At 41.0% G+C, this 24,897-nt stretch overlaps 1 protein-coding gene across 3 annotated transcripts in view; it reads left to right on the plus strand.

Moving 5' to 3' along the window:
* Positions 1-7,313: 7,313 nt before the first annotated feature.
* Positions 7,314-24,897, plus strand: part of bcar1 (BCAR1 scaffold protein, Cas family member) — a 61,522-nt gene continuing 43,938 nt past the window's right edge. For 2 of the 3 annotated variants that reach the window (XM_053426715.1, XM_053426716.1), the window contains exon 1: positions 7,315-7,712. In XM_053426715.1, the coding sequence (XP_053282690.1) occupies positions 7,701-7,712 (12 nt within the window). In that variant the 5' untranslated portion in view covers positions 7,315-7,700. Of the gene's footprint in view, positions 7,713-24,897 lie in introns of all 3 variants that reach the window. The other variant, XM_053426714.1, reaches the window with a different exon arrangement.

Here is a 24,897-nt window from a genome sequence, read left to right on the forward strand (position 1 = left end):
TCATTAATACTTACCAAATTACAATCCTCAAATAGTGTTTCTATTATCTCCCCATTTGTGGCTGTCAGTCTCCAACTCCACAATGTGCTATTTGATTAAAAATCCCCACACCGAAAGATATGATTCCTAGTCTGTCCTTGTATTTGTTTGAGTTTGTTGATTTCTAGCTTTCTGCATGGGTTATTGTAATTTATGGTGTTAAACTGTCCTTCATTTGTCCATATCCCTGCTACAATATTTCATTCCTCTTTCCCTTTCGGACAAATCTGAATGCCTTATTTTCCTTGATGAATGTGGTGCACCTTCCAACTAGAATAATGATCCCACCCATCACTTTTTCTTCTCTTAGTTGAATTTGTCTGTTTAAATATTAATTATACAGTGGACTAATTGGTTATTGGTGGCTCATTCTGTTCTCATGGGGTTTGGTAGTTGCTTAATGACACAGCCCTAATCAATGTCTACCAGTGTGTTGTTCTGTGTGATAACATTTGGGTCATTTAGACCCAAACATGTATATGTTAATGGACAGAGGTCTTTATGTAGTGTAGCTTTTACAATCTTCCTGTTGCAGATCATCTGTGCACATTTATTAATTGGAACACCAAAGGGAAAGAATATAAGCCATGTATTTTCATCATAAACACTAGAAAAACACTGTCTTATATGGAGGGCCAAAGTAGGAATAAATATTTGTGCGGGAATGCTGCATAGGATTTTCTGTTGTGAACGCGTCTGCTGCTTCTTCATATGTGAAAGGTAAACTCTGGAATGTGTGTGTGAATAAGTGAACCCAAAGGCCACTCTTTACGGACCCAGACGCTATAATTAGATTTTGACGGTCCGTTATTATTTAATCATGCACATATTTTCCACATTTACGGAAATTGTTTATATGTAAAATGTTGTATGTATTAAGAAAAAAGAGGAAATGGGCAAACTCAGTCTAAATCTTGTAATGGAAATCTGGAAGCACAAGAGGCACGAACACCACATTTGTCTTTGTGTATTTTAATAGGGGTTTTCTGCAGAAAGGATCAACGCAGAGAGTCACAGCCACTACAATCTTTTTAGTAATTTTTTCTATAATTAAGCACTATATTTTAAGATGCCTTTTTTTAAAGCCCTTTGTTTTTTATTTTAGTTGAAATGAGAAAACAATTCTACATTAGAGTTCTATTATTAGAGTACATTTCGGTTCAGTGTGAAAATTAACAATAAACAGTTGAAATACTATTGAATTATACCTTATTTTATTTGTCAGTTTTTCACATCATACAGACATTGATAGAACTACAAGGCTACTTCAACAACTATATTAATCGAGTGATAAAAATTAGTCAGATTAATCGAGAAAATAATCGCTAGATTAATCGATAAAGAAATATTCAATATGTGCGACCCTGCTTTGCACAGCCTCTTCACGGCCTGTGTGTGGCCGTGTTCAGACCTGGTATTAACATCTGCTCTGAATGTATGTCTTGTGACCACTTGTGTTTGGATCTGAATTACCTGTTCCATATGCAAATAATCATGTATCCATGTGTGTGCAAAGGAAGAGTGATCTTTTTTCAACCTAATCTGAGTTTGAACATGTGTCTGATGACATTGTTTGTGTGTTTTTGTGTGTGTCAGCGCAAGCGTGTGAGAGATCGAAACGGGGGCTGATGAAACAAGGAGCTGCAGGTCTTCTATGAAGATAAAGAAGAACTAGTGTTAGTAAACTTTTTTGAGAAAACCTGGTCTTGTTAGGAGAGACGGCGTTCATCCCACTTGGGATGGAGCAGCTCTCATATCTAGGAATATTACTCAGTCTATAACATGACAACCTATAGCTGGGACCAGGAAGCAGAGCTGCAGTGCTAAACACTTCTCTGCGCTCCCTCTGGATCAGTCACACAACCCCATAGAGATTGTGTCTGTTCACCGTCCGATTAAATTATTGAAATTAAACAAAAACAGAGCGAGAACTCCACACAAAAATCTTATACAAATTAAAACAACCTCTGAAACAACACAGGAAACCCAGACTTTTAAATGTGGTCTTTTAAACATTAGATCACTGTCAAAAAAGGCTCTTTTAGTTAATGAAATAGTCTCCGATTACAACATAGATTTATTGTCCCTTACTGAGACGTGGCTGCATCCTGATGAATATGTCAGTCTAAATGAATCTACTCCCCCCAGTCATATAAATTCACAGGTTCCCAGAGAAATTGGGCGAGGAGCTGGAGTTGCTGCCATTTTTAACTCCAGTCTATCAATTAATCCTAAACCTAAACTCAGCTACAAATCATTTGAATGTCTGGTTCTTAGTCTTCCACGCCAATCTAGGAACCACCAACAGCCAATCATATTTGCTGTAGTTTACCGTGCTCTGGTGGCTTATTCTGAATTTTTAAAGGAATTCCCTGAGTTTTTATCAAACTTAGTCCTAAAGACCGATAAAATTATTATTGTTGGTGACTTTAATATTCATGTTGACAATAATAAAGATTGCCTTAGCGTAGCATTAATTTCAATACTAGACTCTATTGGTTTCAGTCAGTGTGTGCACAAACCTACTCATTGTTGTAACCACACACTTGACTTGGTATTATCGTACGGTGTCGGAATTGAAAATTTAACAGTACTTCCACGCAATCCAGTTCTATCAGACCATAATTTAATAACCTTTGATTTTTCAACAACTGAATATAAGCCACTAATAAAAAATTCATTTTCTAGATGTCTACCTGATAGTGCTGTAGCTAAATTTAAGGAAATAATTCCAATTACATTTAAACCCGTATTAGCAGTAGATATAAACAACAAATTCTTTAAAAACCTGAGCTCCATTGAGATCGACCACCTCGTTGATAGCTCTGCAGACTCATTACGATTAACATTAGACTCAATAGCGCCTCAAAAAAAGAAAAATGTCAAACATAGTAAATTAGCTCTGTGGTATAATTCCCAGACAAATGAGTTAAAACAATTATCAAGAAAACTAGAAAGGAAGTGGCGCTCCAGCAACCATGTTGAAAATCTAATAGACTGCAAGAATAGTGTTAAAGAATATAAAAAGGCTCTCCACAAAGCAAGAGCCGCCTACTATTCAAAACTAATAGAAGAGAATAGAAACAACCCCAGGTTTCTCTTCAGCACTGTAGCCAGGCTGACAGTGAGTCACACCTCCACCGAACCCAGTATTCCTGGATCCCTAAATAGCAATATCTTTATGACCTTTTTTAATGATAAAATTCTAACTATGAGAAATAAAATCAACCATCTCCTGCCCTCAATTGGCACTAATACCCTCCCAACAACAGAGATCTCAGAAACGGCTGAGAATCCTACCCATTACTTAGACAGCTTCTCTCTGATCACCCGTGATCAGTTTACCAAAATAATCTCAGGTTCTAAACCAACAACCTGTATCTTAGATCCCATTCCTACAAAATTACTTAAAGAAATTCTGCCCCTAATTGATAGTTCGTTACTTAACATTATCAATCTGTCATTATCATCAGGTTATGTACCACAGTCTTTTAAAATAGCTGTCATCAAACCCCTACTCAAAAAAAAACACTCTAGACCCAGAGGTTTTAGCCAATTACAGGCCAATATCTAATCTCCCCTTCATGTCTAAAATCTTAGAAAAAGTTGTAGCCAATCAGCTGTGTGAGTTTCTCCAGGAAAATAATATATATGAGGACTTTCAGTCGGGGTTTAGAGCCAATCATAGTACAGAGACAGCCTTGGCAAAAGTCACTAATGACCTTTTAATAGCCTCAGATCAGGGACTTGTGTCTGTCCTCGTTCTGTTAGATCTCAGTGCAGCATTCGACACAATTGACCATCAAATTTTATTACAAAGACTCAAACAGTTAATTAACATTAATGGAACCGCCCTTAACTGGTTTAAATCGTATTTTTCTGATCGCTCCCAATTCGTGCAAATTAATGATGAGTCATCTGTGCGCACCAAAGTTAACCATGGTGTTCCACAGGGCTCTGTGCTCGGCCCAATTTTATTCTCATTATATATGCTTCCACTAGGAAACATTATCAGGACACACTCGGTAAATTTCCACTGCTATGCGGATGACACCCAGTTATATTTGTCAGTAAAACCTGAACAAAGTAATCAATTAACTAAACTTCGAACATGTCTCAAGGACATAAAAACCTGGATGACCCGCAATTTTCTCTTATTAAACTCAGACAAAACAGAGGTTATAATACTTGGCCCTAAACACCTTAGAGATACATTATCTAATGATATAGCTGCGCTAGACGACATTGCCCTTGCTTCCAATGAAACAGTCAGGAACTTGGGATTGATCTTCGATCCTGATTTATCCTTTAATAGTCACTTAAAACCAATTTCTAGGACCGCTTTTTTCCACTTGCGTAATATTTCAAAAATTAGACATGTCCTTTCACAAAAAGATGCAGAAAAACTAGTCCACGCCTTTGTTACATCGAGACTGGACTATTGTAATTCATTATTATCAGGATCCAGCAGTAAGTCGTTAAAGACTCTACAGCTTGTCCAAAATGCCGCAGCACGTGTCCTGACGAGAACAAAGAGAAGAGAGCACATTTCTCCAGTATTAGCATCGCTACACTGGCTTCCAGTTATATCTAGAATAGAATTTAAAATTCTTCTCCTCACCTTCAAGGCCCTTAATAATATAGCGCCTTTTTACCTTAAAGAGCTGTTAGTACCTTATAAACCCACTAGAGCACTCCGCTCCAAGAATTCAAGCCTACTTGTCGTCCCTAAAGTCTCTAAAAGTAGAGTAGGAGCCAGAGCTTTCAGCCATCAAGCCCCTCGGCTGTGGAATCATCTACCACTTTCAGTTCGGGAGGCAGATACCATCTTTTCATTTAAGAGTAGGCTCAAAACCTTCCTTTTTGATAAAGCTTATAGTTAGAGCTAATTAGTGCGGAAGAACGTAACTTTTTCTATTTTATGACACATGACACACGGAGCTTCTCTTTACAGCTTCTCCTTCCTCTTCTCCATCCCTATCCCCCTTCCCCGGAATCCCTTTGCTTTATCACCCGCATATCCAGGGCCTCTGTGGCCGCACCATGGATTGCGGTTTGTGGATCGCGCACCGGGGGTCGCAGTGTTGGATCCAGTGTGGCGGATTCTGAGTTATGTGGGCTGATCGTGGTGCTGGTGGCGGACCCTGTGTCGCGTTGGCATTGGGCACGGGCGGTGGACCAGGACCGCGATGGTGGCTCGTGATGGGTCCTGGTGGGCGGCGGTGGACGGTGACTGAGGACTGGAGTGGCGTCTGGTCTGGATGGTGGATCGTGGTCTGGATGGTTGCTGACCATGGACTGTGATTGCAGTGGGACTGCTTGGCATGTCATGTTGGGGTTGTCCTTCGGGATGTCTACCTTCATCAAATGCTGCTAGAGACTTTAATCTTTAATCTTGAAGTCTTTAATCTTGATGATGTTTTCCTGAACGTGGCATCTATTGCTCTTCTGTCCGTCCTGGGAGAGGGATCCCTCACATGTGGCTCTCTCTGAGGTTTCTACGTATTTTTGCCCAGTTAAAAGAGTTTTTAGTAGTTTTTCCTTACTCTTGCTGAGGGTTAAGGACAGAGGATGTCACACCCTGTTAAAGCCCTATGAGATGAATTGTAATTTGTGAATACGGGCTATACAAATAAAATTTGATTGATTGATTGATAGTATTGTGTCAGTACGATAAGATATATTTTATATTCCTGAATTGAAATGTATCTTAGACTCGCGCTGCACAGATAGATGCCTCCACAGTAGAGTTGTCCGGTAAATTTCCGGAAACTTTCCATGGGAAGTTAAGCTCGGGAATTTGGGGAATTTTTGAAGAAACAAAAATACGCAAATTAGACGCTGAGCAAAAAAAACATTATTCAAAACTCTATTTTAAAGATGTATATAATGCAGCACACGCTGCACGTACAATTTTAACCCTGCACTGTGCATTTCGCCATCACATGCGCAGATAGTTCCCAGCAAGCTGCACACTACAGCAGGGCTATTGAGGCCTGCTGTAGTGTGCAGGACTAGTCAGGTAAGTTTTGATGATATTACTGGGGAAAGTATATTAGCATGCTGATTGAGGATTGTTCATCAGTTCATCTAGCCTAATTCTATTCATTTCTTCATCAATTGTAAAATATTTTAAAGGCAATTCCAATTGTTTGGCTAACTATTTATATCTCTGGCATTGCATTAGTGTTTTTTTACAAGCTTTTTTCTCATCCCATTCCACAGAACAATGCCACAAATGAGATAGTGCTCTCATGTGTTGAGACATTTCACCCCATCCAATGTAGAAGGAAAGGCTGTGTACATTTGCAAATACTGTGCAAAGACCTAGGTTAAGAATGACACAAAGATGCAGAAGCATATAGTCAAGTGCCCAAAGTTTCCTCAGGGCTCAAATCAGCCTATGAAAAAACAAAATGTTTATATTCATGTCTGTATATGACAAGGTAAATACAGTTAGTATAAATTACCCACACAATGTTCAGTTTTTTCCAGTTTATTCCCGTTAATTCCCATGGAAGGTTTCCAGCGTTGAATATTTCCGGAATTTTGCAACCCTACTCCACAGTAACAGTAAAAACAACAATTTAATTAGAACAACATCAGGTCACAACATTGCACATAATCCCATTGCACTCAACGAAAATATTGCTCATGCATTGCACATAACACTCTGTGATTCGCCTCCGGAGCTGCATTTGTGCATGGATCACAGCGGACATTTCGGTATGTTGTAATGAACCCGTATGTTGTAATGAACCCGTTCCTAAATTCCTATGGATTTACAATTGATACATTAAACAAAAGGGACCATGTTAATAAACCTATAGAAGTTATAATATGATGATGGCAGTAAGCGAGAAAAACTGCTCAGCCTCAACTATTGCAAAGTACAGTTTAAGACAGAAGCGAAAGCAAGATCATTGTAAACTTCATAAAAAGCGCTGGCATGCTCCAAACACCCAACAAAAGCAAGACTGTCGCTTCAAGATGAGTTATAATGTCTACAGGCAGTGTAAAAAAGAAACACCAATCTGAGTTTAAAGGCAGTGAGAAAGGTAATAATGCTTTATAATCATGTGTGCACACTGTGTGAGTGTGTCCTTAAAGGCTCTTGATGCACTGACAGCCTCTCACAGCCAGGGGGACTCAGAGAGAGATTGAGGGGGTGGGGGCGGTCGCACTGGAAGGGCAAAGCTGATTTGCATGAGATCCTAAGGCCAATGGCTAGACTTGATAGGGAGACTACAAGATTCAAAGGAAGTGATGTGTTAGGTTACACACTCCTCCCTCATTTCCGCTGCAAAGAGAGAGGGAGGGGGATAAAGACACCCAGTGAGAAAGAAGGGAAGAGCAGGGCTGAAGTAAATGGGCCAAGTGGCAGTCTCATTCTTGCTGTGTGAGATCACGGGGAGGCATAATGTGCTTTGATCTGCTTCTCTACAAAAAACAAGACTGAACGAGACAATAGAAGAGACACAGAAGAAAAAGGAGGGAGGACAGGAGGATATAGGAAGGAAGGCTGGCGGGTGGAAGAGGGGACTTTTTTTGGATCTACTCTAAGCACCAGTCGGAATCTAGTCGGAAAAGTGTGTCACAGGGGCTGAGATACAGCCCTTCCTTGGAGTACACACAGCCGTCTTGCTGCAGCAGGGAGAAAAATGAACTATCTGGTGAGTGAGTGTGTGTGTTTGTGTGTGAGAATGAGAGATATTTCAGTGTGTGCATGTATAACACTGCCTTTGGCACTTTCTCTTTTTTAATTCTGTGGCTCTTTTGGTGTTTGTCTTTTCGTTCATCCTCTGGGGTTCAATCTGTGTACTGTGTGTTTGTGAGAGAGAGAGAGAGAGTTAAAGCAGGACCTGCTATACCCAGCTGTGCACGAATTGAGTAGGGGGGTGAGAATGAAGAAAAGAAAAACGTGAAGGTGGGAGGAGAGGGAAACGAGTCAACATTATCCTCTGTGGATTCCTACCTTTTGTGGGGATTGTGTGTGTGTGTGTGTGTGTGTGTGTTCGGGGCTAAAGGTTTAAGGTCAGTTCACACAGGAGACCTCACTGCCCTCTCATGGAATGTGCCATGAAAAAGAAGACTTTGAGGCCAATGAATTTAAAAATGTTAGAAGATAAAACATCCAAAATAACATTTGAATACTTGAAGCAAAAATGTTACCTTCCTTGTTTGGTATTCTGAAACACATACAAATTGAGTTAAAGTTTTTCACTTGCTGCTTGTAATCCTTTTGAGAGCTTTCCTTACTGAATCCAAATGATATACAGTGCATGTTTTCTCTTAAACTTTGCTATCTGAATACATCGCTGCAGTACAGATGAGATAACACAACAGATTGCCTTAGCCCTCATCACAGTTAACTGTTCGGGTTTGGGTCTGCTATCTGCTTGTTGGGAGGAGGGAGTGAAGACGGAAGGAAAGAAAGAAAGAGGGAGGCAGTGGCTTGGTTTGTCTTTGTGCTGACTCAGAGGAAAGTGGAAAGAAATGTAGGTTTTATGGCCAGGGGACAGATTGGTTGGCTGAGAGAGAAAAATGCTACATTAGAAGACAAGCAGAAAGAGAGGCTGGATGAGTAGTAAAGTGATTTAGTAAGTCAAAGAGGGTTGGAGGGGGGACACTTTAGGAAGAGAAACATTTTTTGTGTGAGAAGGGGGAGAAAATAATAGATGGAAGGAGAGGAGTAATGATAGAAAGACAAAGAAACAGGCAGAAACAGTCCTTCCCTGTTATTGTGTGAAAGGCCTCTACATCAGTGTTGGCTCACTGCACATGTTATACCACACTGTGTGTGCGTGTTTGGGGTAACTACAGTCAGGAATGTGGCAGACAGTGAAATACTGTGGAGCAGATTGCTGTGTATACGAGTAACTACATGCCCGTAATTAGTGTGCAATAAAACAACATTAAACTCTTGTGGAACTCAGAGATGGCTGTGTCAGAGCTTAACACTGACTAAATAACACCACCATGTTGTGTCAGCTTACTCTCATGTAAAGTACATTTTTAACTTTTTTCTGGAAAATATGTCTTTTTAGCATCAAGGCTCTGACACTCAACAACATTTGGACTGAGTTTGTGTTAATCTGTCCCTGTGATACATGGTTATTGCTTGTTTTCCCTGATTAAAGACATGTGCAATGTTCAAATCAGGTCAAGTATCCACACTTAATATGTAGCCGATTTACACTCATCTTCTCCCAGAACAAGCTCACTGTAGAATTATCATGAATTTTACTTTGAACTGGGCATGAAGTATGGAAACGTATGTAGGTTAATAAGCTTATAAAAATTAAATTATTAGAAAAAGATGACTCCCCAGAAGAATGCAGTATGGTCAACTGCAGGACGCTGTCGGATCTACTCAGGATAATTTCATTGATTCAGGTGACTTGACACCTGTTGAAGTTAAATGACAATGTTGCATTATTGGGAACGATATAAACTAGTACGAGATAACACTTAAGTATTGTGAGGCAGCACAGAACTATTTTGAAAACATGTATTGAGAGAGAGCACAAAACAAATTCTGAGGTAAAACTAAATCCTTAAAAAAAATTCCCTATGTTTCCTTGGGGAGCTCTGTAGATTCCCTTACACCTGCGTAAGATGGTAACACTTTATTGCAACAGGCAGGATTCTGTGACAGATGGTCACTAGAGATGGGTTCGATCCAATATTGTCATCGGGTTCCGCTCCTTACACAAGTCAATTATCAGACATGAGACCGGCTTCCTCGAACGTTTTGATCCAGATTTTATAGTCGTCTTTATGAATTTGTAATAATTACATTTTATGGCCATATCCCAAATGTTTGGGCACAAATTCACGAGTTAATTACAAAGTTCTTTCGAAAATATTCATTGGTCCTCATATTTTTAAAGGCGGAGCTGGACCGGAACCATAACGTAATAACAAGGGCTGCAACTGAGAAAGCGGTTACCTTACTCAACATGTCGTTTGTTTGGAGATATTTCAAACTTGAAACACAGACATCAAAGACTGCCAGTTGTAATGTGTGTAAAGCACAACCGACTTAATCCAGGTATCGTAATTGGATTGGAAATGAAAAAATTATGCATCTCGCCCAAGGACACTTTGGCATGCAGATGGGGAAGACTGGGATCGAGCCGCCGACCTTCTGGTTGGAGGAGGACCGCTCGACCCCTTAGCCACAGCAGTGTAGCCCACTATTTTGAGTGTTAGACTCCCTAGATTTCTACAGTTGGCATACTTCTGAATTTATGGGTGGAGATTGGGTGCAGATTCAGAGAGAAGAGCGATCTAATTCAATGAATTCCCTAATCTGAATGGCTTGTTTATATTGGCAGTGAATCAATTATTGAGCTGCAGTGATATTAATAGCCAGGGAAGAGGCCCAAATGATATTCAAAACCATTGAAAAGTGAGTTTTTCATAAAATGTCCCTCTTAAGGAGCTGCAACATCCATATATTCAATTCAATTTATTTTGTATAGAGCCAAATCATAACATAAATGAGAAAACTCCCTGGAAAACTAGAAGAAAACTCTAACAGAACCAGTTTGCAGTTGGGGTGAGTTGAGACAAGAGGAAAAGAGGAGAGGTGGGACAGGAGAGAAGAGAGGGGGCAGGGGGAGACCAAGAACAGTTGATGATTGATTTGCGCAACATCGGAATCCGGTTTTATTGCAGGTTTACACATACAACATGTTGTGGTGTATTTGTTCAAGTATAAATATAGAAATTCAAAAAATAGGGGAAATAATTAAATATTAAATGTAATATAAGCACCAGGGGACGGGACGTCATCAGGACTTTGTCTTTCACATTTGAACAACAGTAGTATTTGTATTCTTTTGTTTTGTATTTAGTTGTGCATCTGTTATGTATTAGAAACATCATTAACACCTCCTCAACAAACCCATTTAATTCTCAGGAAAATATTGCTGTATTCTCACATTAGCTCATTCAGATATTCTCCTGAAATGTCAATGTCAGTGCATGTCTGAAAGCAGATAGTGAGCCACCTTGAGGGTTGGACTAGTGCAGAGAGACAAGGCTTAGTCCTGCTGGGGACTGACTCACACCACACTTGGCATGGAATTCACATAATGATAACGGTCCCATGCAAATCAACATTATTCAACTACTTTCATCTCGCAGAACATCTTCTTCACTCATAAACATGTCAGAGTGCTTCCCTAGAAAGATTGACTGTGCTGTATGCAGAATTATCTATCAAAATTATCATGGGTGCTGCAAAATTTCAACAACAGTATGGCCTGGTCAGGTCACAGCAACAAATCTCACTGACCTATTTTCTCTTGTTCATGTGTGTGTCTACAGTCCAACACTACAAGTCAGTATCAAATTATAAACTGAAACTATTAAGTCCACTTTGTTCACTTCCTGTCTCTGCCTGCTTCATCTGGCTGCCTCATCTATCGCCTGGAGAATGCGGAGCATTATTGCTGTTGGGAACGTGTCAATGCAGAGAGCATCCCGCTGTGTTGAGCATTTGTGAAAGCCAAACTCTGGGTAAACTCATAAAGCTATTTTTTTTAAATTTTTTTTTTACGTCTGTCGTGTGTTAGAAACATCATCAACACTGCCATTTGCTTTCCGAGGAAATAAGAAATTCCTCTTACTAAATAAGAAAGACGGGATAAACAAGATGGACAAAAACTGCAACTAAATACAAAGCAAACTAACTCAGCACACCCCCCTGATATAGCAGCACGTGGTTCAGCCTGATGAGCTGGCTCCAGGATTAAGGAGTCCTCAGTCCTTAGCCACACCTTTTGCAACCAGGAAGGGACTTCCCCCAACAACCACAGTAACTCAAAGACAAAGAAACAAATGATCAATATAGCAAACTGTTATGTTAGGGTGTGGCTGACTGCGAATGAAATTAACCTGTGTGTGGGTTTAGTAGGTTGGAGGTATTTTGACATCAAGCAAAAGTGTATTAACACAATTGGGTTGTGATTTGACTGATTTCATTGGAAATAAGCAGAGGTCCAGCTCATTTCATAGGCTACACTGTAAACATTTCGCTAAGATAGCCATATTTCTTAGCAGTCTGTCTAATATTTCTTTGGAAATACATCATTCCAAGGTAGGGTTGATAATATACATGAACTCTAGACATACACAGCTAAAGCAGAGGTGATAGTTAGAAATTAGTGAGTAAATCATGATAAGTGGACAGTGCCCACGTGTTTTGGAGAAGTAGCTTTCCTGAGAGGGCCGATTGGAGGGGGTGGGATGTATCAGTTGCATATTTTCAAAGTGTTGCCTTTTCTTGCTAGCTTTTACAGGATTACTATCTCTAGCTTCTAGGTGGAATGTGTTTCTCAATGTATGAGCTGATATTATAAATCAATCCATAAACCTTACACAATGATTGAATAAATGTGTCCATTCAATTTGTATCTTGTTGGCTCTCTTGCTGAATCACGCCTTGGTGATGATTGGATCTTGAAGCATTTAAAAATTAATATATCCCAACAGAGTTAAATGAACTGTGAATGTTCCACTCCCTCAGAGTGAAAGAGAGGAACCAGCCAACCAGGGTTGTCTGTCAACACATTAAGCAACTCTCAAGCTACGCTTGCTTGAGCCTACCCTGTGCTTAGGGCTACACAATCCCTGCTGTTGTTCCTGCTGTTACTCATAGCTTGAGGGCAGGCATTCTTCAGCTAGGATCATTACTTGCTAAAGCAGGAGCCTTAACCTGTATTTAGCCGGACACATAATGGTTGGGCTGTTTGTAAAACCAAGAAAAAGTTTTATTTCTCAGCACCAGCGGGCTAAAAAGGCTTAAAAAGCTCAGCTCGCAGAACAATTTTGCAAGCTTGTCTTTTTTGTAATTATTCTTTTGTTCTTTGCTCCATGTATAATGCCCTTGTCATGCTGATGTGACACAATTATTTCCCAAATTGGGATCAATAAAATACATCTATCTATTCAGTTTAAAAATACCAAACAATATGATTTTGGTAAGGTAAATGGTTTTTCCATATTTTATTAGTGTACTCCTTTTATGTTCAAAAGGATGAATTCAAAATCCCCATGGATTAACTCAGAACTGTATTATTGTTTCAAAACTAAACCCTCAAAGCATCATTAGACTATAATTAGTCTAATTACTTTTAGATAGATTACTAATATGTACTAAATGGCCTCCACCTACTCTGGGCCTTAAGATGTTGAATGCCAGTACCGTACTATAGATGTTCCCTTAGGTGCAGGATCCCTTCCCTAAGTGTTTTCATAATTGTTGGGTTTCTTGGTAATTTTGTAAGATCTCAACCTCACTATTTTAAATATGTTGGGATATACCAGTATGTGTGTTGTGATTTGGTGCTATGCAAATAATATTGAATTGAATTCAATATTATTCGTGCCAGTGCTCAACGTGGAAGTAGCTTAGTGACAATTCCTGGAGACAGAGTACACAACGAATGCCGCCGCAATTATTGTAAAGCAGAATTCTGTATAAAGCAGCTGTGGCTGAGGGGAAGAGTGGTCGTCCTCCAACCTGAAGGTCGGCAGTTCGACTCCCAGTGTGACCCATCTGCATGCCGAAGTGTCCTTGGGCAAGATGCTGAACCCCGAATGGCCCCCCATAGAATAACAAAGTGCTGCGAATAGATGCACTGTATGAATGTGTGTGTGAATGGGTGAATGTAAAACTGTACTGTAAAGCGCTTTGAGTGGTCATCAAGACTAGAAAAGCGCTATATAAATACAAAACCATTTAACCATTTAGCTGTGCACCCACAACTATTTCTCAAGAACAGTCGTACAAGCCAAAACAGGAAAATAAGGAGGGGGAAGGGAAGGACAGACTGAAGGAGAAGGAGAGGTAGGGAAGAAGTAGAGGGTGGCTCATCTTTGTGAGGAAATGCAAGAATCTGTGTGTGTGTGTGTGTGTGTGTTGTGACACCTCTGGAATGTGAAGTGGTAGGAGAGTTGTGTGTTTGCTGCGTGGAAGCATAGGAATGCCGTAGTAAGTTAGACTACAAGGCTGGGCTTGCTTCAGCAACACACCCGGGCTTTACAGCGATACACACAAATGTTTATTAAGACTCATGTCCTTAATTCATCATGTTAGCGCAACCACAACTTTCCCGAATGTTTTCTATCACCTTTATGAATCTATGTTCTAATTACAATTATTAATGAGTTTTTTATGCTCTTATTCTTTAAAAAATGGCCCCACATGTATATCAGACCATGATATTTTGTAATATTAAGGATGTGCAACCAGTCAAGAATTAAAAAAATAATATATGGGAAGAATATCTGATTTCAGGAGTCAAACTAAGTTAATAAACAAAGAATTAACCATTTAAAAAAAGCTTATATGGCGATAATTGGCTTTATAAACTTAGTTACCTTAGGTTACAAGCACACATTATTACTGCTTCATATGTGAGGTAACACAACCTGAGGACGGGGATCTTGGTGAGCCACTTATTTTTCGGCACACTAAAGGTTTTTCGTGTTGTATTTTTCTCAAACAAATGTAATAGCCTTGATTGACATTGTAAAGGTCTCGCTAGCTCTGACACAAGCTATCCAACCAGCTACACGCTCTTGGAAAAACTCCACAGCAGAGATGTCAACTTTCACGAAGTTTAATGAGTTGGTGAAAATGTATAAACAATAAAGACATGACAAATTACCATCTGGCTCACAGAGCTACTTCAATAATAAACATCAAACGGCATCTTACTTTTAAAGACAAGGCGATACACATTAGCTTAGCGTAGCCGCAAGGCAAAACTTCCCATGTAAACGTAATAATGTATGGCAAGATAACCTACTGGGTGTAAGGACACAATTTGAAAACAACAACACTTAAAGACAATGTGTTAGCCCGCTAAAGAATAAACACAGCTTATGTGTAGAGCTGACTTCTGAAATAACCTAAATAAACTTATAGTCCAGGCAAAGTAACCCATTTTGGAGCCAAAAAATAGTAGTAATTGTAAAATAATTTTTTTCAACATAAATCATTTCTATGAGGTGTCCAGAACAACATACTAAAAGTCCTGAGAAATCCTAGTTGAGGAAATATGTTAAATTCTCATCAATCCGAGATGTGTGCCAATAAGGCGAGGCAACAATACACCCAAGGGGGCTATTTTTTTCCTTTACTCCTATCAAAATGAAACTTTACACAATGAAAGTACCCATGAAGAGTAACATCTTTTGTATTACCAGTTTCTTTGAAAATTAATTTTAATATGCAAATGAGCTATACACTAATCGCTGCACCTTAGAACTGCACGAAACTCTCTTACTGTATATATTGTTGTTGTTTTTATATTGTTGTTTTTAAATTGTTGTTTGTATATTGTTGTTTGTACAGTGCACCAACCACAGCAAGGCAATTTCCTGTATGTGCAAATATACATGGCAATAAAAATAATTCTGATTCTGATTCTGAATATTCCCAAAATACACCCAAATAGGCTTGATTTTTTCCTTTACTCCTACCACAATAAAAATGTACATGGTAAAAGTATGCATGAACAGTGACTTTTTTGGTAATACAAGTTTCTTTTGAAATGATACATTGAACGAACGCATGGAATGAACAACATACTGCAAGTCCTACGAAATTCTAGTTGAGGAAAAATGTTTAATTCTCATCAATCCAAAATGTGTAGTAGCCCAATCTGAACATTTTAAATTACCAACTCCTTTCTAGCTAGACATTTAAATGAAGACACATTTTGCTTAAGGCCAAAACTACTTTTCATCTTGAAGTAACATCGCCTAGCCTACTGGAACAAACTAACGTTAGCTTGCTAGCACTAGCAAATTCTATTGGGCCTAATTTCATTGCTAGACAACACTGTTTTTTTTTCTTTTTTGTTTATGCAGTGTGTAATGTATGTAAACAGGGAGAAATGTAGAAGTGTCAAATATGTACTGAGTCATTCAGTGATAAAAACACATCGGTTGTTCTACGAGCAAAAGGGTGTGAGCCGTGCCAGTAGCTTAGTGACAATTCCTGGAGACAGAGTACACATCGAATGCCGCCGCAATTATTGTAAAGCAGAAAATATTGTACGTGATAATGCAATACCATCTTTGCAACAACCACAAATCAAACATAATCTCCGCTAAGAACAGAACTTACATTTTCAAGAGCATTGCTTGTTCTGTGGACAACCAACTGAAATAGAATGAAAATAAGCAGAGAGAGAAAATAGAACAGGAAACTTCCAGGAAAGGATTGTGCAGGTTTGCCACTTAAGGAACGATGAATGGTCTGATACAGTTTTGGGGAGAATATCATCTGTCCATGACCTTCATGCAGCCGATGCAATGTACCACAACATATGCAACACTAACTTTCGAAATATGAAGAATATTCCGAGTAAATTCTCTGCAAACCCTGGCAACAAACACAAATGATTCAAAGTTGGAAGACCTGAAGATTATGAGAAAACAACAGCATACCTAAAGGTTGCAAACTTTTTAGAAGAATATGATGATGAACAAATTACTATTCAAGACCTTCTGGTAAAGAGTACTTGCAAGACACAGGTTGTGAACCATATTGTGCAAAGTGGATGAAAATTTAAATAAAGGAACACTTTGGAGATAGAGTAATAACGACTGGCCTGGAAAATCAATGTGTGGTCACTTTGCGAGACACAGCCAAGTCAATTCCTCGTGAATTTCACAAGCAACCAAAATCCAAGAATCCAGAAGACGAGAAGCTGAATATAATTAAAACCGCTAATTGGAAGTGATGTCACATTCATGGATGTCCTAAATGATTCTTACCCAGACTCAAGAGACATTGCAGCTGCTGCAAGCTATGTTCCAGAGTCACTACCAGTTTGCTGGTAAAAACATTGATACAAAGGTTGCATCAATCGGACAGTCCATCATGCAAGCAATAAGACCTAGGACAATGATTGCACCTCTTCAGCTTGGCCTAGGGGTCCAGATGCATCACCATTTTGCATCACGCTTTTTGTTAAACACACTCCATGAGCATGGTTTTGCCTGTTCCTATGCAGATGTGATGAAGTATGAAAAATGTGCAGCAGTGGCACAAGGGACTGAGATCCCTGGATTCACAGAAGAGCATCATATACAATATATTGCAGACAACGTCGACCACATTGATGGTACTGGGATGTTCCATGGAATGGGTATAATAGCTTGTATTACACCAGGAATGCAACAAAACAAACCTGTTCCAAAGGTCCAAGTACCTACTGCAGATATTGCTGCGGTTTGTCGCATAAACATTCAGTACTTTAAGATTCCTCCTGTACGTGAATCTATTGTGTATCAGCCACTGACTCTGTTGCCAGCAGCTAACAAAACATCACAGCTGGATGTTTTGTGGAAGACATCCCTACACCTTTACTCTCAAAGGCCATCATGGTCTGGTATGATGCAGATGCTGCATCTAGGTGAACACCCTGGGAGAGCTTCAGTAACATTCCTTCCAATGATTGATCTTGATCCCAGTGATGGATCCTGCATATACTCAACATTGAGGTTTGTGGCAACTCAAGCTCTGCAATATGATGTGACCCCTGTTCTGGCGTTCGACCAACCCCTTTTCTGGAAAGCCTTGACCATTATCCACTCTCGGCCAAGTAACTATGAACTCAAGCAAATAGTCCTCAGGCTTGGGGGATTTCACATGCAAATGAGCTTCTTGGGTAGCATTGGACATTTAACAGCAGGGTCTGGAATGGAGGAGCTACTAGATGTGGTGTATGTTGGAAATACAGTGTGCCACATGATGTCTGGCAAGGCTGTGTCCAGGGCAGTTTGTGGTCACATGCTTGTGAATGCCGCACTTAACACCATGTTGCTGGCTGATGCTTACAATGTGCCACTACCAACCAGTAGAACAACCTCCAGTTGAGATGACGCCGGCCGCTGATACTGAGCCAGATGAGGAAGTTCCCGATACCCAAGAAACAGTCACAACTGACTTGAGTATTGCAAGTGAGCTATATGACCAAGTCTTGTCCTTTAATATGCAGATTAAAGAACTTTGGGCTGGACTGTCCACTGATCTCTGTACACTGATCTCATTATTGAGCAGGTGCTTCCATGAGAACCCTTCCATGCAAAACATTGCTAATGGTATGACAGCCCAGCAGGGAGTCAATGTTGATAAATCAAGGGAAATTGGATGCAAGATTTTGGAGTCTATGGTAGGGAAACCAGTGGAGGAATTCACCTTCAGGAAAGCTGAACAAGCAGTGACACTTGCATCTAGATCAACTGTCAAGATCAAAGGAGAGACAGTGGTTATTCCAGCTGCTTGTAGCAGTGAGAGACCGTTGTGGAGATTTGTCATCACTGTTCAAGTATGAACTCTGCAGTCACCCGCCTGCTTTGTTTGAATCATCCTTCCAACAAGGCAATTCTTGTCGATGTCCTCTGGAAATCTATTGAGCAGCAACAAAGACAACCCAGCAGTGATGTCCAGCATGTCCTTGATGGGGGTGCATTACTACATCGTCTACCATGGCCACAAGGGTCCACTTATGACAGTCTGTGTGAAATGTATGTCAGATATGTCACACAGAAATATGGTACGGCTACTGTCATAGTCTTTGATGGCTATAAAGAAGAACCAACAATAAAAGACGCCACTCAACTGCGTCGAACAAGTGTTACTCCCAGTGTGACTGTACACTTCTCTGGTGACATTATCATCCAATCCAAAAAGGACCACTTCCTAAACAATAAGGAAAACAAACAACGGTTATTGGTTTATCTCGGTGATAAACTTGAGAGGGCTTGGTGTATCACAGACCATGCAAAGCACGATGCAGATGTGATCATTGTCCAAACTGCCATTGCCTCTGCCAGAACAAAAGACACAGTCTTAGTAGGTGATGACACAGACATGTTAGTACTCTTGTTGCATCATGTTGATCTGAATGCACAGGAGCTGTTTCTGGCACCAGAACCAAAGAAAGCAACAAAAACAAGACGGATATGGGGCATAAAGCAGACGAAGGAGTTACTTGGTCCCAAGGTGTGTGACAATATCCTCTTTATGCATGCCATTTTAGGCTGTGATTCTACGTCTCGTCTATTTGGCATTGAGAAAAGGAATGGCACTGAAAAAAGTAAAGAATGACACTAGCTTTCTCGAACAAGCTAAGGTGTTCAGCCAGTCACATGAAAATGTCGGTAAAGGCATCATCATTGCAGCAGATGAAAAAGCTCTAGTATCACTGTATGGGGGCGAAAAATATGAATCACTGGATATGCTGAGATACAGGCGATTCTTTGATAAAGTAACTGTTGGGATATGGTTTTGTGCAAACCACAGGTCTCCTCTTCGGCCTGTATGTGTAGTCAAAGCCTCCCGAACTCAGTCCCCCAGGATGTAACAGGATGCTGCATGTCCTGTGGTCTGGACAATGTCACGCATAGGTGTGAGAAGCCACAAAAGTCAACTCCTATTGGTCACTCCGGCCACATGACCTGTGGGTCATCAGCCCAATATAAGGAGAGGTCTCCTCCAGAATCACTCGCTTTCTCCAATCCCCCTGAGGGCGGAAGGCTGCCCCAGCGCTCTTTCCATCCACCCACCGAGGACGGCCAGCTGCTTGTCCTGCATCGCTGAGGAGAGGGCCTGGCTGCCCCAGCACTCTTCTCTTCCCACCAAAAACCGGAGGTCAAAGGTCTAGCTTCCAGCCCACCTTCTCAAGGAAATCTCCTCGCCCTTCAAGCTCTACAACACTCCTAGCAGTGACTCAATGTCCTGCAGGTAAGGACTTCGAACCAGCATCTGAGCACACGGCTCCACATTAACGCTAAGACAGAGACCATTCGACCCACCGGAGACGTCACAGAACTGCAAACTGAACAGCAGCTTCTTTTCCTTTTCCCTCGGACTGCTAAGCAAGACTGTTTATTTGATTCTGTGAGTGTTTATAATTTTGATATGTCGTGTGATATTGTGGCAACTAGTTATTTGAAAGTTAAGTGTTAGATATGCTCTTCACAGACTTTCTCTCTGACTCTCATTATCTGATTAACATACACACAGACACGCATAGCATTCCACCTAGTTAAACCTTTAAACCTACCCCCACCAGCAGTCGTAAACGATTTCAGAGGGGGGGGGGGGGGGATGCTATCTTAAGGCGTTAATCTTTTGGTCAACCACCAGTTTGAGAGCCCCTAATTTGCATACACACATTTACACCTTGTTAGTTAGCTCGATTGATATATACAGTAATTTGTGTTTTTTATACTTTATTATGTTCATAATAAATGTTCTTCTTTCACAAATGTTCTGACATTAATGTTGCATAAGTGAACTTTGCCAACCGTTACACTGTTAAGAACTCCATAACCTTCACTGTCCATTATATAATCTTTAATAGTAAAATATTGAGATTTCTAATTGGACTAGATCTAAATGAGACTGATCTTATTCAATAAATTGGCTCTTTTCCCTTCTTTGAAGGGTGGTGCCCTGCGAGAACTTTAACCAACCAAAGTTATGATCTAATATTCATATTCTAAATATTAATGTTTTATATTCTATTTTGATAACCAAATTTATTGAATTCCTGAAGGCACACCATTCGATGGTAACACTTTTTAAGCACTATTGCACAACATAAATGGTGCAGCCCGTGTGAGGCAGAGTACAGTTTGCAGAAATTCATACTTATGCAATGTTAATGTGTTTTTCATTTTTGGCAAACGCCAGAAATATGTGAATTTGGAATTTTCAGTCAAGCCAAAGGTTTGAATCCCTGTGAATTTATAGAACCCCTAACTGCTACTGGCCTGCATATCAGTTACGCCGGGTTCACACCGGACGCGGAAGCGACGCCGAAGCGTGGCGTAAGCGCTAATCCCTGGCGCGCCGGCGCTTGGCTGGTCACACCGGACGCGGTAGCGACGCCGAAGCGCCGCGCATTACTAATAATATCACATACTTCTGCTGTTATCAGCCTGCAGTAAAAACGGCATTTAATCATTTTTTTCAAGCATATACTTACTTGTTGCTCCAACATTAACTGCAACAGCGTCCCAACATGTGTCTTTTGTGGTGTTGTCTTTATACAACATATGCTGAGAATCAACAACTCAAGTTACTTCTCCACTTCAATGATTCATTTAATGTCATCCATGTTGAAGAACTTCTCCGCTGTTAGCTCCGGTAAATGTCGGGTGTCGAGGGTAAATTACGTATTCTCCACTCAAGCCTATGTGGAGAATACGTAGCCCCCCCCCCCCCCCTCTCTTTTTTATCTTTATGACTGCTTGTGTGGCTGTAGTGGATGGGCAGAGGGGGACATTAAATAATGTGGTTGGTAAAAGTGGTAAAATTAAAACTCCAAGACAACAGAACGTGAATACAAAGTATGGGATGCATATTTGATCATTTATATCATATAAAATATTAGGGATGAGCGAGTACAGCATTATCTGTATCTGTATCTGTATCTGTTAACCATATGAATTATCTGTATCCGTATCCGTACTCGGAGTGGGCGTGGCCTAACCCGGAAGTGGGTGTGATTTAACCCGGAAGTAGGCCGGGTTGTCTTGAAAGCATGCAATTGATAGGGGTTGATCAGAAATTGTTATATTTATTGCTGATTAGAAAACTATTACAGGACAGCATCAGCATTGAGCTTCAGATCAATGATTTTGATCACAATAGCAAACAAACTATTTACAGAAAAAGTTTTGCAACAATGAATACAACACATGCTGTTGCAATTATGAAGTGAAATGTAATATAATATAATATAATATATATAATATATAATGTGTGTGTGTAGCTTAATTTGTAATATTTTTTATACCACTACTACCGAGAAAGTGTCAGACACTCAGTGCGTGAAGTAAAATAAAACTGGTTAGAGCCAACTGACGGTTTAAAAAAAAAAAAAAAAACTCCAACGACCGGCAGAGAGAGGGAGAGAGAGAGAGAGAGAGAGAGTAGCCAGACGCTAGAGAGTAGTCAGACACTCAATCCGTGAAGTTAAAAAAAAAAAAAAAAAAAACTCCGACAGGCAGAGACGCAACGCGAGTCGCTTTCTACCAGCACCACGTCTGAACGAACCCACGTTTAACAGAACTCTACTGGTTAATAAGTAAGTACAAACTGAAATAAAAACAAACTTCAAGCTTAAGAAACCCTAAACGTTAACGGAAAAGACCCGCGAACCTGAGTGACTGAGAGACAGAGAGCTGTTCTGTGAGTGAGTGAGCAGAGCGGTGTGTGAAGGGGAGGAGCGCTGTGACGCTCTGTGAGGATTTTCATTCAGTCCGAGCACAGATATTGACTCGTATTACTCGTGTAATACTCGTGCTCGGCAAAAGTGCTTTATCCGTACCGGATACTCGTTTCAGCCGAGTATCCGGCTCATCTCTATAAAATATGTCATCTATATCGTTTAAAATAATTTTTCAGTGTGTTTCCTGTCGCGATAGGCTCGCGTCAAGCGGAAAAAATAGACTTGACGCCGAAACAATCGCTTCACGGCGCTAGGCAGCCGCGGCACAACGCTACGCTTCAGCCTCCGGTGTGTTCAGCGCTGCGGTTTAACATGGGAGTGGATGGGAGCCAGAGGATTGGCGCTGCGCTTACGCCTCGCTTCGGCGTCGCTTCCGCGTCAGGTGTGAACCCGGCGTTAGTGTGATTAAAGGGGACATATTATGAAAAATCCACTTTTGTAGTGCTTCTACACGTTAATGTGGGTATCTGGCATGTCTACCGTCCCAAAAACTCTGGAAAAAAACAACTCCCGCGATTTGTTGGGAGCTAATGCTAGCTTGCTGTTAGTTTGTGTTTAAAGTTGCTTCAAATGGCTGCTTGTGCACGTTTTTACAGCAGTATTGCATGTGGCAGCCCACCCGGGAAGCAGAGATCTGGCCGAGAAGCAGAGCCTGCGGTCGGGGTAAGTCACATGCCAAAGCCCCCTCCTCAGCTCGGGCTCGTTAGGTGATGTTGGGCTGCTGGACCCATGTCTGCGGCTCGCTTCTGGTGGACCTATTGCTGTTTGTTTACGGTTAGCAGCAGCCGCCTGACTGATCTCCCCACGGACAGGGGAGCGTTGACAGTGCGTGTCTCGTGTCGCAGTGAGTGTCTTCAACTAGAAAAGCTGTTGTTTTGTTTTGATAATTGACGGTGACATGTAAGCTAGGTGGCGTTAGCCTCATAGTAATCAGTGCCCGGCTTGCTGGCCAGCTGCAGTGGCAGCCGGCTGCTCTGTGGCGGGTTGGATCCCGGCTGTACCCGGGCGGCTCACTGCGAGCAACTTTTGTGGCCCGTACAGATTTGCTCCACGCACCCCGAGCTGCACGAACCGGTGCCGGTCACCAGCAGCTCGTTGCACGAACCGGTGCCGGTCACCAGCAGCTCGTTGCCGCCTTTGTCGCTCGCTTTAAAATAGACTCATACCCGGGGTTTTAAGTGCATTTCGCGGCAAAAGTTGCAGCAGTGTTAGCCTTCAAAGCTGTAGCCCCTCCACGATCCCTTTGTCTGTGTGTGTGTGTGTGTGTCTGTGTGTATGTTCATCGATGAAAACTATTTCATGTTCGCTATGTTGCAGGAGGTCGGGATATCCGAGTTACCCTGAACGCAGCACAGCGATGTTGTTAGCAGCCCAGAGCTAAGCCTCCGCTATTTGCTCGGCTTCATGTCCGCACACGGACCGTCAGTCCACGCGGAGGGGAACCCGGACAGACCCGGGTCTGGGTGAGGGGTTCCGGGAGTGAGGGCGTGACAACAACCGGACTGAGACGTCAAGAACCGTCAAATCGAACTAGTTCTCAGCGGCTAGCTGGTCTCTCATCAGAGCTTGAGAGTACAGCAGCGCATATTTTAAGGGTAAATATGTGTGTATACACACATATCTAATGCATGTATTTAAATAATTTACATCTTTATCAGAAGATGTAGTACTTTGAAAATTGTAGCTTCAATGAAGAAACACAACAAACGGATACAGAAATATATGTGTAGGACAGTGACTTAAAATTATTTTAACAACATTAAATATGCTAAGGGATTTAAGATATGTGTGCGCGTCTGTCTGTGTTTGTGTGTGTCTGTGTGTGTGTGTGTGTGTGTCGGGGGCGGGGCGGTGAAAGGGGGGGTGGGTTGTTAGTAAGAAGGGGGGCGGGGCGGTGAGGGGGGAGGGGGGGGCACTCAAAACAGGTCAATCTGAGGAAGGCTGTTTCAGACAGGGTAAAAAGGGTGCTGTTTTAAATGATCCTTGTGGTATTTTGACCAAAAAATGTTACAGACATTACATTAAGACCCCAAGGAGCCATATTAACTGTGGTGAAATGGGCATAATATGTCCCCTTTAAAAGTTTGGTTAACTGTTTTAAACACCATAGTTGGTTAGGCTAGTGTACCATAGAATCCAGACTACTAGGTGTCTGCCATCGCAACACCAAAGCCAACCACAATGCTTTTGATTTATAAACTTAGATGTAATCCTTAAAATTCAGATCCAACAATGGAGAACCCCTGTGTAGAACAATTTCTTTCTTCCCTAGCACCGAGCCTGACCCCTGGCTATCCTGAATTCATTAACAAGTTGCACTTCAATGAGTGTAATAAAGAAATAGATTCTCTTCTTAATGACAGGTGTGATGCACAACCAGCATCAAAGGGTCAAAGCCCTAGGAGACGAATTGTAATTTGTGAATATGGGCTATACAAATAAAATTTGATGGATTGATTGATTGATTGATCATTGAGAAAGATGATTCTAAATTGTCACAGGCAAATCAACCTTGCCTGTCAGAGCAAAGCAGCCATGGAAGAGGAGGTAAATGCCCTTAGAGCACAAAATGCTCTTCTCCTCA

Source organism: Pleuronectes platessa, chromosome 7, assembly GCF_947347685.1.
Source record: "Pleuronectes platessa chromosome 7, fPlePla1.1, whole genome shotgun sequence".
Taxonomy (NCBI): Eukaryota; Metazoa; Chordata; class Actinopteri; order Pleuronectiformes; family Pleuronectidae; genus Pleuronectes; species Pleuronectes platessa.